Source organism: Montipora foliosa, chromosome 1, assembly GCF_036669935.1.
Source record: "Montipora foliosa isolate CH-2021 chromosome 1, ASM3666993v2, whole genome shotgun sequence".
NCBI lineage: Eukaryota > Metazoa > Cnidaria > Anthozoa > Scleractinia > Acroporidae > Montipora > Montipora foliosa.
In genome coordinates, this window is record NC_090869.1 from 5,890,031 (window position 1) to 5,907,335 (window position 17,305).

Here is a 17,305-nt window from a genome sequence, read left to right on the forward strand (position 1 = left end):
TGCTCAGATACAGTTGAAAATTTGATGTCACACCTGAAGCACACATTTTTAATACAGTACCTGATAGGCTTACATTGCCGAAATCTTTGTTTTTCACAACACTGAATTTCTTAATCCCTGTCCTAACTTAAAAACTGTTCGTAATACTTCAGCTGTAGGATACTTTGCTCTTACTGCTCATACTATACAACCTCAACATGATGTTCCATGGAATAATTACGAAGTATTTGAAATAGTGGAAAGTCCTATGTCGTTGTTTCTTGAACTCTCTAAAGGCCGTCCCAACAATGAGTCTGGCACCTTCTCAAAGTAAATCATAACTTATAAAAAATGAATACTGAATAAATAAATAAATAAATAAATAAACATACATATTCAGTCACTGTCATGGTGAAGGCATTATATTTTAGAAACGGCTTTAATCAAGTTTGAACGTTTGAAAGAGAGATGTTTTATAAAAGCTTATAAAGACACAGTTCTTTGTATATTTGAACAAATATCCCTTCTGCCGTTTTGTCAGCCTTACTGACAAACTTCTCTTTCCATTGTCATACTGAATCGCCCATTCACAATTTTGGTCCACTTACCAAATCCCGGCTGAAGAGTTCCGCCTGCAGCTGGTACACACTTCAAATACGACTCACTTCCGCTCAGTATACGTGCGTAGACTGTATTGTTACTTTCTAGAGCTTTTATTGGGCAGTTTTATTGTGACGAGGTTGAAAAAGGTATACTTACTTTTGACGGGAATTCATCTTGCTTTGGTAGGGTTCTTCTATGCTCTTTTCAGCCCGGATACATTTATGCGTTTATACATCAAGATTTGTTAAGTGGCCAGTCAATATGAATTTAAAGCGTCGTTTGAAAGCATTTTTCTCTCCGCCTTTATGTTTTTGGCGAAGATCAAGACAACGAAGACAGAAAATCATAGAGGTTAGACAAGACTGTTATTTTCCTTGTATTTCGCTCTTACTGAAGTAAACGCTTATTTGTTGATAACTATGGAAGAAATACTCATCGATCTTGCTCTGAGGGAAAATTAATAAAAATTTAAGGTAAATAATCGACAATTTATATTTTTATAACCTTATGATATGCATCGCAATAAATCGGTCAATAACGCCTTTTTTCCTTGAGCTCTGTCGGAGATTCTGTTTATTCGGCGGCGTTAATTAACAGCAAAGAAAATTAACCCTTAATTGATGGTCAAGTTTCACCAAACGTTAATATTTGTTTATTCAATGTTATAGGTTCAATGTAGTTCAAACATGCATCGAGATTAAAGTTTAGAACCTCTTGAACGCCTGATATAGACATCGCATCTAGCATGATGTACGTAGTCGATCGACACTGAGAAATCATCATTTCAAGTTAAGAGTGTTACAAATGTAACTCATGAGTTTCATCAATAATAGATTAACATGATGAGTTAAGGCGAGAGGAAGCGCCCTCTCTTAGAAAAGAACGCCTGATCGCAAGTTAATAACAGTTCTTCCAAGCAATCATAAAATCGAACGGACAGGTGACAGGTGAAGGATTCTTTGTGGCTGCAATTTCTGAAAAAAAAACATTAATTTTTAACCTTTGAAAGGGCGTTTGGGGTTCTGAAATAGGCCTTTTTTAGTGGAAGTTGTCAAAGATGTTGTCTTATCTTGTTATTTTCAAATGATTTAAGCACGCTATAGGTAAATAAATGAGCTAAAAAGGCAAAATTGCATTTATTTAAATTCACTGCCAAGTTCGATTTGATTTTGTTCAAGTTTTTGTCCTGAAGGCATTCCAAATGATTGTTTTTTCACCCGGTGGAGGCAAATAGCTAGATGCAGATGTTAATTTGTTTAAAGTTCTGTTTCTGCCGACTGAGCTTTTTGATTTGTTTGGTCTTCGCTCATGTTAGAATTTGCACCACTGAGAGACTTTAAAGAAGGCCAGCTGAAGAATATTATTTGTCGACTTTCTTTCCTTGTCTTACTGTATTCCTGACTTGTTTGTCCCCAATAAAACCGACAAAAAGAGTATAAGACCAGCGGTCTAAGACCGTCTCAGTGACCAATCAAATTGCAAACAGATGTAGTGGCAATTAAAGTCCTCAGAAAATCGAAACTCCTTCAGTTTTTTAATTACTTTGATTTTTGCGTAACTTAAAGAACCTTTTTGTGGCTCATTGAGGAGTGTTTTACCAATGAACAAAGACAACATTTAAGTAGGGAAGACGGTTTTCTCGATTACAGAGTGGTCGTTGACCTACAAAACGAGAAAAAAGGCACGCATAGCGCATAGCGAACATGTGGGATGTACCTTGGATCGAGCATGAAATGGAGGCTAATGCGGGCCAATCAGTGGTGCCCATGCCAATAGACCTTTTTTCAGATACGGCGGCCATTTTGATCTCTATTCTTTCAAATAGCTATTATGGGATGCTCAGGGGCCAAATACATATTAATTTGCCCACTGCGCATCCCATAATGTCTTTCGAAACAATCAAAATGGCCGCTGTATCTGCAAAAATGTATATTATTTCTCCCGCATTAGACTCCATTTCATGCTAGATTCAGTCTTAACTGGCCAATTGCGAAAGGAACCTGCAAAAATCCCAACCCATTCTATTCCTTGAATTAACGATCATCGTTAATTTGGAAGAATGAAAGCTTGATATGGATTATGGGAAATGGGCATATATTTTTTAAAAGATAACCGAAGTGTATGGACGTAGGACTCGATCCTGGGAATGTTCATTACATACATACATACATATCTTTATTTGGTTGAGCAGGTTAATAAAAGAGCAGCCAAAGGCTGATGTGGACCTGCTGTATACTAATTACTATTTTAAAATGAATTAGATAAAATCAATAGATATGCATGTAATGATTTGAAATAAAACGAGTAGAAAACTAATTAAAATGCGAGAGACTAAAGTATACATACGGTACAAGTCCTAAGACTAATTAGAAAGTTAAAAGATCTAACCTGATTACAGAAAATTGTATAAAGCTAAAAATAGATATACATAATGTATTTATGTGCAATTGTTGGTGCCTTAAAAGAGAAATTATTTATATCCTTAGAAAATCGCCTCAACATTTGTTTAAAACTGTCCTTATTAGTACTTTGATTAAACTTAACAATGCGATTGAGAAAGGTCCAGATGACGGGATCCCTATATTAGACTGTTTCTTTACAAATTTCATACTTAGTCCTGGGATCTTGAATTGGATGCCATTGCGAAAGGAAAGGAAAGGAAAGGAACTTTATTTAAGTGTCTAGTCGTTCTAGCGCTGGAGCGCTAATTGGGGACACTGTAAACTGAAATTAACAATGAAAGTAGCTGCTAGCAATGAAAGTAGCTGCTAGCTGCTCAAGAACAATATTTTAAACGATATTTGATTCTAATGCTGTGTTATCAAACGGCAACAAACAATCATTACACACTGCAAAGGTCGCTTTCTAAACTTCATGACAAAGCTAAACATTTTAAAATCCAAGTTTAGGCTTACGTTATTAATGTAGCTTAGGCCTAATAATTCTCCAGCAGCAATATTCTATGGCATACTTAAATAAATGTTTTTTTGAGAAAGCAGGGTCTTGATCTCCCGTGGTGAAGCGGAAAGAAGCGGTTCCTAAAAAGTAGAAGCCCCAATCCACGGATATCATTTTTTTTTAATTTCCTTATTTTTTCTGCTACCACAAGTCCTGGGACACAGTGTCCTAAATTAACGATAATAGTAAGTTTAAAGCAAATTAAGAATGACCATAATCGTGAATTTAGAGGAAATCATTTTCAAAAATCCAGGGTCTTGAACGGGTTTCGAACTCACGACCGCAAGACTGCTCTGCACTTGATCTGCCATCTGAGCTTTCAAAGCAGCTGGGAACTGTTTACTTGTAAGTTCTCATTCTATCTCGTAATAGGTGAATGTATGATAGAAAGAATATATGGAGTTTTCTTGTATTTGAGTAGTTGCGAAAGAAACAAGGGTGTGTGTGTATGTGTGTGGTTGTGTCACGGTCGAGTATTTTAGCAATCTTTTAACCAATGAGGCTTGATCAGCTGATCATTCGTTTATTTGTGACACAAGGCATTTAAACGTAGAAAATCGAGCGAAATTTTACATTAAAAAGGACAAAAATTTGTCACTCAGATATGCTGTCATGTTTAGTAAAGATATCGTAGTTCAGTTACGTCAGATATAAACTTTAAAAAAAAAGAAAATAAAGCTCTTCAAAACATAAAATATATTTAAAAGTCATGTTAATACCTTCAACGAACTCGTGAGTTACAAAGTCATCAGATCCACCAGTAATAAACGATGATATACAGATGATGCTGACAACACTCGATTGTGCAATGCAAATTTGCAGCGGTTAAGCCAGTAAAGGAAAAAGTTTAGGGGTTGTTACGAAAGCTAATACCTCCTTGTTGTCTTAAATGTGTAACAGCCTTAAATTAGCATTTTTTCCACGAATATTTGCATATGTAATAGAGATACTATATATTTTTTCATTTTACTGACATTTTGCCGGGTCTTATTTCTTTTTTTCTCTTTGTAACAATCAAATGAATTTGTGTGCTGTTAGGAAATTGGTCGTGCATATGAAAACCTTGATTTTAAGCCTGATATATGCTTATTACACTGATGGATTCGGATTCGAATCTTGATATGCGTGTTCAATGATTTATCTTGATATTAATACCAAACGAGGCCCGAAGGCAATAATCCTTGAAATACTTTCCCGTCTGGACGATTACCAAGGAGTGCGTCATAATACGAACTCGGCCATCAGTCAATATACTTCAACTTCCGAATCACGTTATTCCAACAGATGACGTAAATCAGTCTGCCCAACCACAGGAAAGCAGCACGAGCTGGGAGCAGCACGAGCTGGGATCGGGCTTTGACAATGACAACATTACTGATTCAGTTTGTTCTGAATTTTATTTCCAATTCTAACCTTCCTAACCATGACAAAGTCAACAGATGCTTGAAACTGCTGCCATTGATTTCAGTGGGATTTTATGAAAGTTAAACGAAAGGTAGGGAAGTTTGTCTCGTTCCTGTGTTTTGACTCAAAAGATTGTGTCAAGGTGATGAAGTTCATCAATCATTCAGGCTGGCAGAGAAACTGGAGTAATAACAAGACAGAATCCCTTTGTCATCCGACAAACTGTTGTTGAATTAACTAGAGGAAAAGCTTTATATAGCTCACAGTAGAAGGAGGAAACCAAGACGAATTATTCTCTTAGGTCAGTGCGCCATCGATTATAGCCTTTTTTTGAAAATTTTACTTGAGTTGGAAAATTTTTCAGCTGTCTATATATAAGAGACAATTGCTTAAAAATTTCAGATAATTGCGAGGATCGCTTTCTCTCATCTAAAACCCGCACTTAAAATTTAAATTTCTTTCATTGCACTTGGCAATGAACAATGTTAGGCACAAGTTAACAAAATTAGACGCTCCAGGAGTGTAAACTGGGTTGCCTGGAGTACGTGTCACGTACGCGTACAGAAGACATTGGGTTGGGTGTTATTGGACTGCAGCGTTCCAGTTAATTTTTTCAAGTGGGGGTTCATGTAGACCATTTTTTTGAGGTTTTTTACTTTTTGAAGCTCTGGTAATAAATTAAGTTCAAAGATAACAAAAAACGCTCTTGAGTAAAACTCACTAGTTTCTTCTATAAGTTAAATAGTCTGCAAAAAAACTAACTGCAAATTGCTCTGACGGACGTTTTCCTGCATGTCATGCATGTCTTGCAGTTGAACTAAGCAAACGTTTGCTCCACACACTAAGGAAGGACTGAAATGTTGTTTCCGCTTCATAATTCGTCTTCTTTTCAACCTAATCTGATGCCAGATCAAACGTTTTTTGGCTTTTTGACTTTGTTAAACCCATATCCCACCAGAAAAAGATACCAGAGAATTTACCATTTGGTTTCAGTGTTGTACATAACATCACAGTTAGTAAAATATTAGAAATACAGCTCACTTTGATATTCGACGGCGAAAGATACAATTGTTGTCGAAGTCCATTACTCATCGCTAGTAAGATTCCAGATATTCATTTTTCAGCGCTTGTGTTGTTATTAGCCTGTGTACAGCCGCCCACTCTCCGCAAAAAAAAATCGAAGGAGAGCGTCTGTGATTTACCGTTGATAATCGTGTTCAATACCACGTGATTGGTTATTACCGATCGATCATTACATCATTGAAACAATGAGTTTCGATTGGCTTTTATTTTTATTTCTCCACATCAACACCGTGAGAACCGTGAGAACCACCATGAGAACTTTTACGATGAGTTCGTGTATACTTTGCGCACGGTAAAATATACGAATAAAAATCTTTTTGATGGTCAAAGAGGTTTTTCTTTTAAAGCACGAGCGGAATTGTTATCTATGGAGTGTAAAGTGGAAATCGATTCTACCTACATTTGCAGGAATTGTTGTCAGCGCTAAAGAAACGAACACGCTCCTGACGAATCTTCACGAGGTAAATATATATAACTTCAAAAGATTGTCCACTCGAAAACGTCTCCCGCTATCCCTTACCAGTCAATGTAATCCCAACGCCTTGCTCGGACCAGCCTAGCCATTCTCAAGAACAATCTACAAAGCGTGTTGCCCTGGAAGATTTGAGATGTGGACATATCGAGGAAAATAACAGCTCATCGGCAACGATCTGTGCTGCTCTGAAGATCAGAGCCATACCCAGTGGGAAGATTTGCAAATACCGGTACATCCTTTCCTGTAAAGAGTGCTTCTATCCTATAAAGCCAAGGTATCTTAAAACTATCGGAGACCCGCTGCAATGCACGTTTAAAATCTACCTCATTGACCGCCATTTTGAGAATTTAGCTCCAAAGAAATATGACCCACGCAAATTTTGGTCAGCGCAGATCACTTAATAATGTGTGCAAAATTATTCCGGAACACAATTGCTAACGGTAAATCACAGACGCTCCTTTCCGATTTTTTTTTTTTTTTTTGCGGAGAGTGGGGCGGCTGTACACAGGCTAGTTGTTATCGAATTGACGTTCCATTCTTGAGCTCCATGAGGGCATATTTTGTTTAAAGATCCTCGAAAACACCATTCGCGTTACATCGACTTCGCCCCCATTGCATGCTTTTACTGTGTCCACTGGATAAAATCTACCCAAATTAATCTACGCATTTCTACTACCCCCTGAAACCTACCAACGATGCGCACAGAAGACTCTAGGCACAAAGACAATACTTAGGAGGGGAGTAACAGGAAAGACCTATTGCACAACTTTTCCATTTTCCCGACACGGAAAAAGAATAAAACGGAGAAATTCAAGTCCTTTTCTGACTGGATTGCCTATAAGCAACCACTAATAAAAACATAAATCCAAATCAAAGTGAAATCATGCGAGTAATTTAAATGTCGCAGCCTCGGCTGAAGCTATTCAAGGATTTACGTTCAAAAACGCCCATTACAACGTTATTTTTAGTATTTATCGAGTTGTAGTAGCTTATTAATACATGTTATATAGAGATGACAAGCGTTGAGCATTTGTTCCTAAAGATTGTACTGTTTAGGAATGTTCTAAAGCATTCGGGAAATTAAAATAACACCGAATTCTGGTGGATTTTGGTGTCACTGTTTCATTTATCTCACTAATCTACAGAAATGGTCAAATTAGCACGTCGAATATTTCGCATGCCCTGTGTTTACAGCGGCTTATATGTATTTTAATATTTTTATATTGATACTCGCCTCACGGCCGATCACGTTTCAGAATATATTCTACTATCGTAAAACATTTCTTTGCCAGTTAGATCGCACAAATTAACACAAAAAGAGATCCGCATCGGAGATATTGACGTCACAAAAGGATTTTTTGTATTAGTGCTATGTTTTGTAATCAGAGGTGTCTCCTGCACTGCAGTATGGATGTATCCACATAAAGACATTAGCTCTACTTTACGTGTTTGCTCACCGAACGCATACCGTATTTACTCCATTAAACGGCGCAGATGGAGGCAAAAGTACCACTTAACGCCACACCCAATCAGAAGAATGCGGCGTTTATTCGAGGATTGTAAGAAAAAAAAACAAGCAGTACACGTTACAACTCGGTAATCTAAACCAGCCTTGGAAATTTAGTTTCCTGTATGAAGATGTTTTTAAGTTCAAAGTGGCCATACTTTGCAGCTCATTCTTCAAAATTTTCCCAATGTGCACTAAGTTGCGTTGTTAGGCCAAGAATTTTGCAGGTATAACTAGGCCGACCTTTGAATATGGAACTTTAAACATGTTTCTGTTTAAATAATATTTCCATAAGGTCGCAATAGTAGCAAGTATGATAAATACTGTAGGAAACAGACAACTTTTTTGAAAGACATCTTTCGGCATGCTTATGCCATCATCAGTTTAATGAGTTCCTAAGTGAACAGTTATAAAGTCTACGGGTAGATGAAAAAAAATTATTACAACATGACGTAATACAAAAGCGGGTACTAATTACAGCGTGACACCAAACATCAAGGTGTAAACTAAAACGTGAGAAAAGTGTTGTAACGCTGCAATTTGTTGAGTTCGGGTTTGATAAAAAAGCCGGAACACTAATGATGACAATGATACACGTTATTTTAAATTCCCTTTTGTCGGCCATTATTCCAAAATAGCGAAACTTAAAATCCGACAACTTACTAAGCGCTTTTGCAAATCTGACCTAACTATCAAATTAGTTTTCACTTCATTTAAAATTAAAAACATGTTTAGTGTTAAAGATTGTACTCCTGTTGCTCTAAAATCCATGGTAGTTTACCAATTTTCTTGTGCGGGTTGTAATTCCCGTTATACAGGCGAAACTAGTCGCCACTTTTCTACCAGGATAAAGGAACACACGGAAAGCGATAAAAACTCGCAAATTTTAAAGCACTTCAACACATCCCCTTTATGTAAGAACAAATACTCCCCTTCGTGCTTTAGTGGTCTTTAGTATTCTGGATTCTGCCAGCAACTCAATTGATTTAAACTCAAAGAAGCTTTTTATATAAATAAGATCAAACCTGAACTTAACAAACAATTGCAGCATTACAACACTTTTCTCACGTTTTAGTTTACACCTTGATGTTTGCTGTCACGCTGTAATTAGTACCCACTTTTGTATTACGTCATGTTGTAATAATTTTTTCATCTACCCGTAGACTTTATAACTGTTCACACTTAGGAACTCATTAAACTGATGATGGCATAAGCATGCCGGAACATGTCTTTCAAAAAAGTTATCTGTTTCCTCAGTATAAGGATTTGTATTACATTCCCCAGAGCCTCGAGGTGATGCCTTTTGTTTAGGACTGAATTATACATGTATATCGAAATTGTTGTAAGTAATTTAAGAAACATGATTTTGAAATAAAAAACGCTGCATCGAAGAGGCTCAAAATTCAATCAACTCCGCGGCGTTTAATCGAGTATGATACGGTAATGCTATTTACAAATTGACTTCAAAAGGTAAAACAACTTGTTAAACTTTGATAAATCTCTATTTTAAAGCCTTTTATTAGCTTTGATATCGAGCCAGTTATTAGCCAACCATCAAAAACTCATAAGTGGCAAAAGCGCTATTAATCCCATACCGTCTTCAGTTACAAATTTCAAAATTTCACTGAAAGCATCATTGTTCGGTGATAAGCCGGTATATCGCGTTAAAAGAATGCTCATTATATAATGCATTTCCAATATACTTTGTTTGCGGCTGACTGATTTGAAAACGTTAACCTTATCATTGCTAATGAGGCAAAAATGAAACAAAGATTCCGCTCTGTCATATCAACGTGATTATTAACATCATTCAATGCGAAGAAAAATCGCTCTGGTAAAAACAAAAGGTTTGCTTGAAGCCGAGAACAGAACACTGTAGTGAAATAACCACTGACAAACGTGGCCAAGGTGAAGCGAACTAGAACTGTGGGTCAATCTAACTAAGGATTCTGGAGATGTGTCACCAATGCGAAGACTGGTCAATATTGGTTTTCTAAGTGAGTTTTTTCAAGAATTCTGTCAATGGCCATGATAATACTACTGTACCGGAAAGGTTTGAAATTTGAGGTGATTGACCTTGTTCTAGAAAAAGGTAAATTCATCTTTTTTATATCATGACACGTTCTTTTTTTACTCGGTAAGTTTGTCGCCGTCCTTGCGACCAAGAGGGCTCTGGGGACGAGAATGAACGGCTTCCTCAGGAGCTAAAGGCTCCTGCCATACATCTTATTCCAAAATGGCCTCCATTTAGATATTCTTTTGTTTTTATTGAAATTAGACCTTGATGCCTCGTTCAAGGAAAAACATTGTTTTGAATTTTCAGCTCAAGAACGAGGCATTAAGGGCTAATTTGAATAAAAACAAAAGAATATTTAAATGACGGCCATTTTGGAATAAGGTCTATGAGGTACTAAGCGTTTGATTACCACTTTGGGGGTGGGGAGGGGGGGCACTACAGAGGGAGGAAAGGGAGTTCAAGCCGCTGCTCCGATCCTGATCTCCTCAGTTTTAATCGTACTGCTTATTAACGATTTCTTCGCTGCATAAAATTGACGACTTAAAAAGAAATGCAGGACAATAAAGAGAAGTCTCCTGCATGATATCTATATTATTTCCTCACTTGGAGGATTTGCTTGGCGGAGATTGGCGGAGATTTGAGTCTCGAAACAAAATGAATTTTCGAAGCATTTTAAGTTTTTACCACAGTTATTTAGCAGCCCTGGGCAATATCCAACTGTTGGAAGTTACGTTTGACATATAGCAGGTTTTTGTCATTCGACAATTTATTTCTATTTCAAAGGAAGAAATACGTAAAATACGTAAGTGAAGCAAGCGAGTGGATAGAAAACTCAACCGGTTTACGCCGCTAAACTACAATGGTATCGATAACTAAATTGCAGGGGCACCCAACGAATCTGTTCCTCACATTATCTGTTCCCCAGAGGAATCTTGCTGGCTGACAAAACTGACAGGTGTTTCGATGGGCTGGCTGGGAAATTTTGTTATTGATAGAGGTTTTGCCTGGGAATTACTTACTTTTTCTAGCATTTCAATCCGAGCTGGCTGTAGAAACTCTGAAGACTGAGGACGACTAAAAAACAGAAAAAAAAAGAGAACCCCTTCCCTCTCCCAGAGAGTAGTCACAAACACACGACGGCTGGTTAGAGTGATTGCGCTTGCGGAGAAATCCTGTTTTGTCCCGGTTTTGTCGCATTTGTTCGGTCGTTTTGGATCGAGGGATTTGAAAGCGCGCGGAATATTCCTGGCTCGGAAATAAATTTGACCAGCTGGCTGGGAAACCAACCAATTTTATCTAGCTGGCTGGGAAATTTCTTGTGTGTCTTGCTGGGAAAAAGGAACAGATAATGTTTTCCCAGCAACACTGAAAAACACCTGAAAATGCCTTAATAACATTTATTTTCATTAACTGGGGTATAATAATACATTTTACAACAACTTGGTCGTTGGGTGCCCCTGAAACTGCTTCTTGTGCTAATATTTTATGAATGGTGAGCTTACCTGCTGTCATTTGACCTCATTTCATACAGCGGTATTCAGCACTTTACTCATTTTACCAGTGAAAAATCGTATTGAAATTTTCACCCACGTTTTACTCTAGTGACGAAAAAAAACTTACAAGCTATGACGAACACTTAGATGAACTAACTCATCAGATTTGAATATTCATTAGGATTTGCCAGAAGTCCATAAATTATGGACTTCTGGATTTGGCCACTATGGAAAAAACTTTGTAACAAGAAAAAGAATTAGCTTCACCATTCTTACATAAACCTTTATTTCTTTCCTTTAAATAAAAACGCAAACTAACAATGCTGGAGAAGCCATAGAAATTAGCGAACTCAGACTTATCCTCAGTTTAAGACGAAATCCGGCGAAAGCCACTGTACGTAAGCCTAAGAACCATCCAGTGAAGCATAAATGATATCTTGGACTCAATTGGGGTTAAAATTTGGTAATAAACTGGTTGTTTTGCTGAAATGTCGCATCCATCTTCCTCGGAATATTCTTTAAAAAAGTTTTATACATCGTCATCTAGCCATGCAGGACGGACCCAGTTTGTCTGAGCAGGCATTACTTTTAAATAAACAACAAGAAGCAAGCTCAATTTACTCAATAGATGATATCATAGCAAAAAATGAACAGTTGCCATCTTGATCCGTGTCGTATGAAAAAAATTATCTGGTAATATTTAAGGCTTTGTTTATTAGGCTGACAAAAAGACAAGCACCTGTTCCAAGAAGTCAATATGCTAATGACCTTAGTGTTTTGCGAGAAATTTGGGCAATGAGACTAAGCCAGCTGCTTTAAAACAGATCATTTTTTCCTTCGGTGCTTTAAATATTATTATCGAAGTATTGGTTTACCGCTGAGTTTAGTTCAGTTTGCGACAGTGTGCATCGTTAGGCTTCTGCTCTAAGTAGATCACTTTTCCACGAGCAAATCTTTTGGCACTTATAGCAAAAAGAAAAAAGTCTTTTACTTTCTTGAAAAACAGGGTTTTAAAACTGGAAGACGTTTGACACCAAAAATATAATCGATTTGGAGACATCTGGCTACTGGCCGGTTTATTTCCATACGAATGTTTGCTCTGGAATATACTTCACTTCTTACACTCAATGTTCTTTGGCCGCTGTTTTCATAACATTTAAGAAGATTTTTAACGCTTCTAAAGTAAGGTATGTAAAAGCTTCTTTTTTCAGCTTGGTGGAAAGTCTCATTCAACAAATCACTCTGGCTTTTGTGATGACAATTTAAACTCCTCTTTTATCGTCTTAAAAAATTCCTCAATCTATCAGCTTATTTGGTTGGACATACATTTCAACGACAAACGTTGAAAGCATTGAAAGGAAAGTAAACTCCAGAGCATTTGATCAGCCTTTTATAGTTATTTTATTTGTGTGTATTCTATTTTTTCTCAATCCAGGTTTGCGACTTATATTTGCATACGGTTCCTGATAGACACAATGGGTGATGTTCCCTGGGATTTTCATAGCATCTATGAATTGCTTGTCCCTTTTGACGCCGTAACCAGTAAGCCGGGTAAACACTTCAGCTCACGTTTTGTATTTTCACAAAGGAAACTGTTCAAAGAAAAAATTAAATTTATCGAGCAAAAAAAAAAAAACCTTCAAGGCAAAGGCGATTAGAAGCCAATCAACCAAAGTGCCGTGACGTCATAGGGTTCTCCCATCGAACCGCTTGCAAAGATGTTTACACTGCCTGCATTGCGTTCAGTTCGGTTTTTGTTGAAAGTCTTTGCTGTTTTTCTCTTTCCTAGTCGGTGAACCTTCTGTCAGACGCCTTGGCAATAAACACTGCCATGGCAGTGGCAATAGGGAACGGAGGAACACAGCGACCCCAAAGACCTCAACGATGTAGTTCAGGCGGTGGACCCAAATTCAAACTTATCCACGAAGGCGACATCCAAGTTTGTCGTTTGAACCACAGCAGGACTTTAATCAGTAAAGTGTTGAGTTCCAAATTTTTGAGAAGATGGGAAGCACATCACATTTATCTGGGAGATTTCCAGCTGTATTCCTCCTCGGTAAGATTTAAACTTAGTGGCAGTATTTTTGTGCACATCTTTTCGCGTATGGTTCCATGATGTCCGCCATTTTCTTACTTTATGTCGGAATTGGTGATCACGTTCTCTATGTCTGTCTTTGTTATGAAAGAGTACAAAGCCAGCATCGAAACAGGAATGTGTCATGAACGAACATCTATAAATATACTCGTATCCCTCATAGATCGGAGAAACCTTTTGTATCATTGCTATCGATGTCGAATACAGAACGAAGTGTAGGGCTTAGTCAAAAATTTCACTTAGAGGGCAGGTTTTTTCTTTTTTCATTTTTAACTTGGAAACACAGATTAAGATAAGTCCCCACTGAGAAACGATCTGCAATAGTGTGGATCTTGTACAAATAGAGCGCCATAATTTAGCGATCGAGGATCGCTCGTATTCCTCATAAATTTTAAACTTAAGCTTAAGCTTACATGTTACTGTGAAAGTCAACTTATTAATCCAGGGATGTTATTGTGGACATCTATTTAATTAACGCTATCAAAACGCAAAAGGAGCTTTTTTGTGGAATTTACAAAACAATTATTATGCTTTTTGTAGGTGGAAATTTCAAGGGTTTTTGTCTAGCTTCAACGAATTAAAAGCGATCAGTAGGTCGCTTTTCCCTTTCATTCCATATGCAGCCTCTTAGCGTTTACTTAATATAAAAATATTTGTAAAAGTTCGTCCAAACGATTATTTTTTATTTTTTTTTATTCTTAAAGTTTAGACTAAGATGCAGCTTTTTTTCACGATGGCATCCTTTTCGGGGATCAAAATCCCAGATCACAAGAAACGTAACGACATAGAAATCGAAAAACATGGCGCTCGTACAACATTGTACTGTAAACACAAAATATGTGTTAAAATTTTGGTACTCTCGAGCGTTTTTGATGCAATGCGACTTTACTTCAGCTTGATTTATCCAGTGGAAAGTAGTGGGATTTAACTGAATTCTATCAGATTGAGGAACTTTTGCCATGTAAGGCTTTTCAAAATTTATATAACCTTATAAATTTTGAGTTATTGCATAACAAGAGGAAAATCAGGAAGGACTCTAAACGTATAAAAGCTGGAGTAACTATTATAACTTCCCTGCTAAACATAATTTGAGTGCATTCTTTCCACATTCACTTTCCCAGCATCTTATAATAATTTAGAGCTTTCTTTGTTCTGCCATCCTAAAGTACCTTAATTTTTAAAGAACAGTGTTTCCTATAATAATTTAACTCAAGTGAAGTTCATATATGATCCATTTCATCTATCATTTCATCATTAATAATTTAACTCTTTCCTTGATCACCCATGTTTTTGGGGGTGTTGGGGTGTGTGTTAATTATACCATAAACCGCAAACATTCAATCTTGCTGAAATAATGACCTGTTTGCAAAGGCGTGTAAATGTATTTTCCTCTGGCTTATTATTTGAGAAATTGCATTTCTAGAAATTAACCCATTTGGAAAAAAGCTGTCATGCAACTGGTCATCTTGTTTAGTACTTCCTTATCACTGTTTTGCGAGGTTTCATGGGCTTACCTTGCTATTAAATGATTTCTTGATATTGAAAACAGCAACATTTTGCCCATAGTTGAAAACCTAAGGAATATATTGATGCAAACTCAGCTTTGTCTATGTTGTCATTAAAAAAACATAGCGTTTTTAACAGTGCATCAGGCGAGCCCAAAGGCTGGTTTATGACATCTTAATTAAAACATAACAAAAAATTCCCCCTTTGAAATTTCTTGGACCATGCAGAATGCAATGACAAGCAGTTAAAAAAAATGTTTCAATGGTATGAAACTGAGTTTTGACTGCTCTGCTCTTTAAATTGCATACCCCATAAAATTTTGTCAAGTCAATATTTGGTTTACAATTGTTGTACATGAATATTGTTTGTTAGTCTGAACTTGAAAAATATAATTAAGGATAAATTCCCTGAGGCCTTCACATTATTGTGAAAATTGTATTGTGTTTTTTAGGACAATGGAATTATTATTTTCATATTCTTACTTTCATTTGGTATTAATTTTTGTATCCATCCATCTTTATTGACATAATTATCAAGTTTGGTTATGAAATTGATAGTAAAATTGTAGTATTAGCAAGCACAATTTACTGAGCAGGTCCAATCCTTTTTTCATGTTGTTTTAGATAAATTTGCAATATGATTTTGCATCAAGTATCACAGCAGTTTTGTATTTAAGTTTAAAAGTTTTGATTTGCATGCAACTGCAAGCCATTAATTGTTGTGGGATTTAGGATCCTTGGTGGACTTTTATTTTGAGGGGGTTTCTAACAGCCATCAGAATCAATCAATAGGAAGGCCTCTCCAAAATTATAAGCTCAAATTATTCTGAATTGGGTTCCATTGAACTTAATCGAGTAGTGCTATTTTAATACTATTTTATCTATATTTTAAAGTTGTTATTTTGAAACAAAAAATAAGGTTAAAATAGCACTGCATTGAGAAAAATTATTGCAATAAAATAGGTACAAAATATATGAAAAATTGCCTCCGAATAGCTTCAAAATAGTGTGAATGAATGTGAAAATAGGTTTAAAATAGAAAATAAGTTTTGAAATAATTAAGCTAAATATCTCTATTTTAATTAAAGCTGTTTGAAACAAAAATAGTACTGCATTGCGAAAAATTATTGCAATAAAATAGGAGAAAGTATGCTTAAAATAGGTATAAAATAGATGAAAAAGTGCCTCCAAATAGCTTGAATACCGTGAATGAATGTGAAAATAGGTTTAAAATAGAAAATAAGCTTTGAAATAAGCTATGAACAGTGATCGAGACAGCCAACAATACATGTAGGTTTGAAATAGCATTAAAATAGCTTTAGAATGGCAATAATGCAAGTACAAAATAGGTTTCAAATACGTGTTTAAACCAATGTTGATGAAATGCATTAAATCAGCCTTTTGAGAGCGCAACAACTTCCACTAGCTCGTTTTGGAGTGTTTCTTCGTGAACTTTTTTGCATCCAACCAATTACACCATAGCTAACAGTTGATTTTGAAGACACGATGGACATTTAGGTAAGAAAACAATTATTTTGTTTCAGACAATTCACCCCTTGAACATTGTGGCTTGGGGCTATATTTGCTACCAGGGTCCAAAGCACAGATCCACTAACTTTGGTTTAATAACTGATTTAATTTAAGGGATGGCTTATGTTTAAAGTTCTAAAGTGATAGCTTTCCTGTAAGGTCAAGGGACACTGTCAAAGAGGGAACAAATTGTGTTACAGTCCACGAGGCCTGGTCGCAAAACCTACGCATCACACAATTGATGTGGCAAATTTTTTGATATTTTACAAGAAAAGCCAACAGATATTAGGGTATCTGTCAATATTTATGGGGAAAGCTTATGACCATCCTTAACTTAAGGAGACTAGAGAACGATCAAACAGACACTTTTAACTTAAATCACGCTTTGTCTGGCGATTCCACTGATTGGGCATCTTTCGTCTCTCAGAGCAAAATACCCGCAGTAAAAGTCGTCTTTGATTGAAACCATGAAGGTACAAGAAGGCAACGGGACACAAAACATAGTTAATGTATGCAGTTTTAATCGATCTACTGAAAACAAGTTTTTCATTTAACGTTTATCACGAAATTATGTTCTAAACTTCTACGCGCGGACACAGGTGTGAAATCGCAAGTTTCGGTCAGCTGTGATTTACATTTACACACCGGGAATGCTT

General features: G+C 36.5%; 1 protein-coding gene across 5 annotated transcripts in view; it reads left to right on the forward strand.

Moving 5' to 3' along the window:
• Positions 1-810: 810 nt before the first annotated feature.
• LOC138008528 (C-Maf-inducing protein-like) overlaps positions 811-17,305 on the forward strand; it is a 53,168-nt gene continuing 36,673 nt past the window's right edge. Inside the window, exons 1-3 of one of the 5 annotated variants that reach the window (XM_068856048.1) lie at positions 4,878-5,035; positions 5,112-5,245; positions 13,309-13,575. In XM_068856048.1, the coding sequence (XP_068712149.1) occupies positions 13,351-13,575 (225 nt within the window). In that variant the 5' untranslated portion in view covers positions 4,878-5,035; positions 5,112-5,245; positions 13,309-13,350. Of the gene's footprint in view, positions 934-4,862; positions 5,036-5,111; positions 5,246-9,959; positions 10,102-12,388; positions 12,707-13,308; positions 13,576-17,305 lie in introns of those variants that run through there. The other 4 variants (XM_068855880.1, XM_068855941.1, XM_068856105.1 and 1 more) reach the window with 4 other exon arrangements.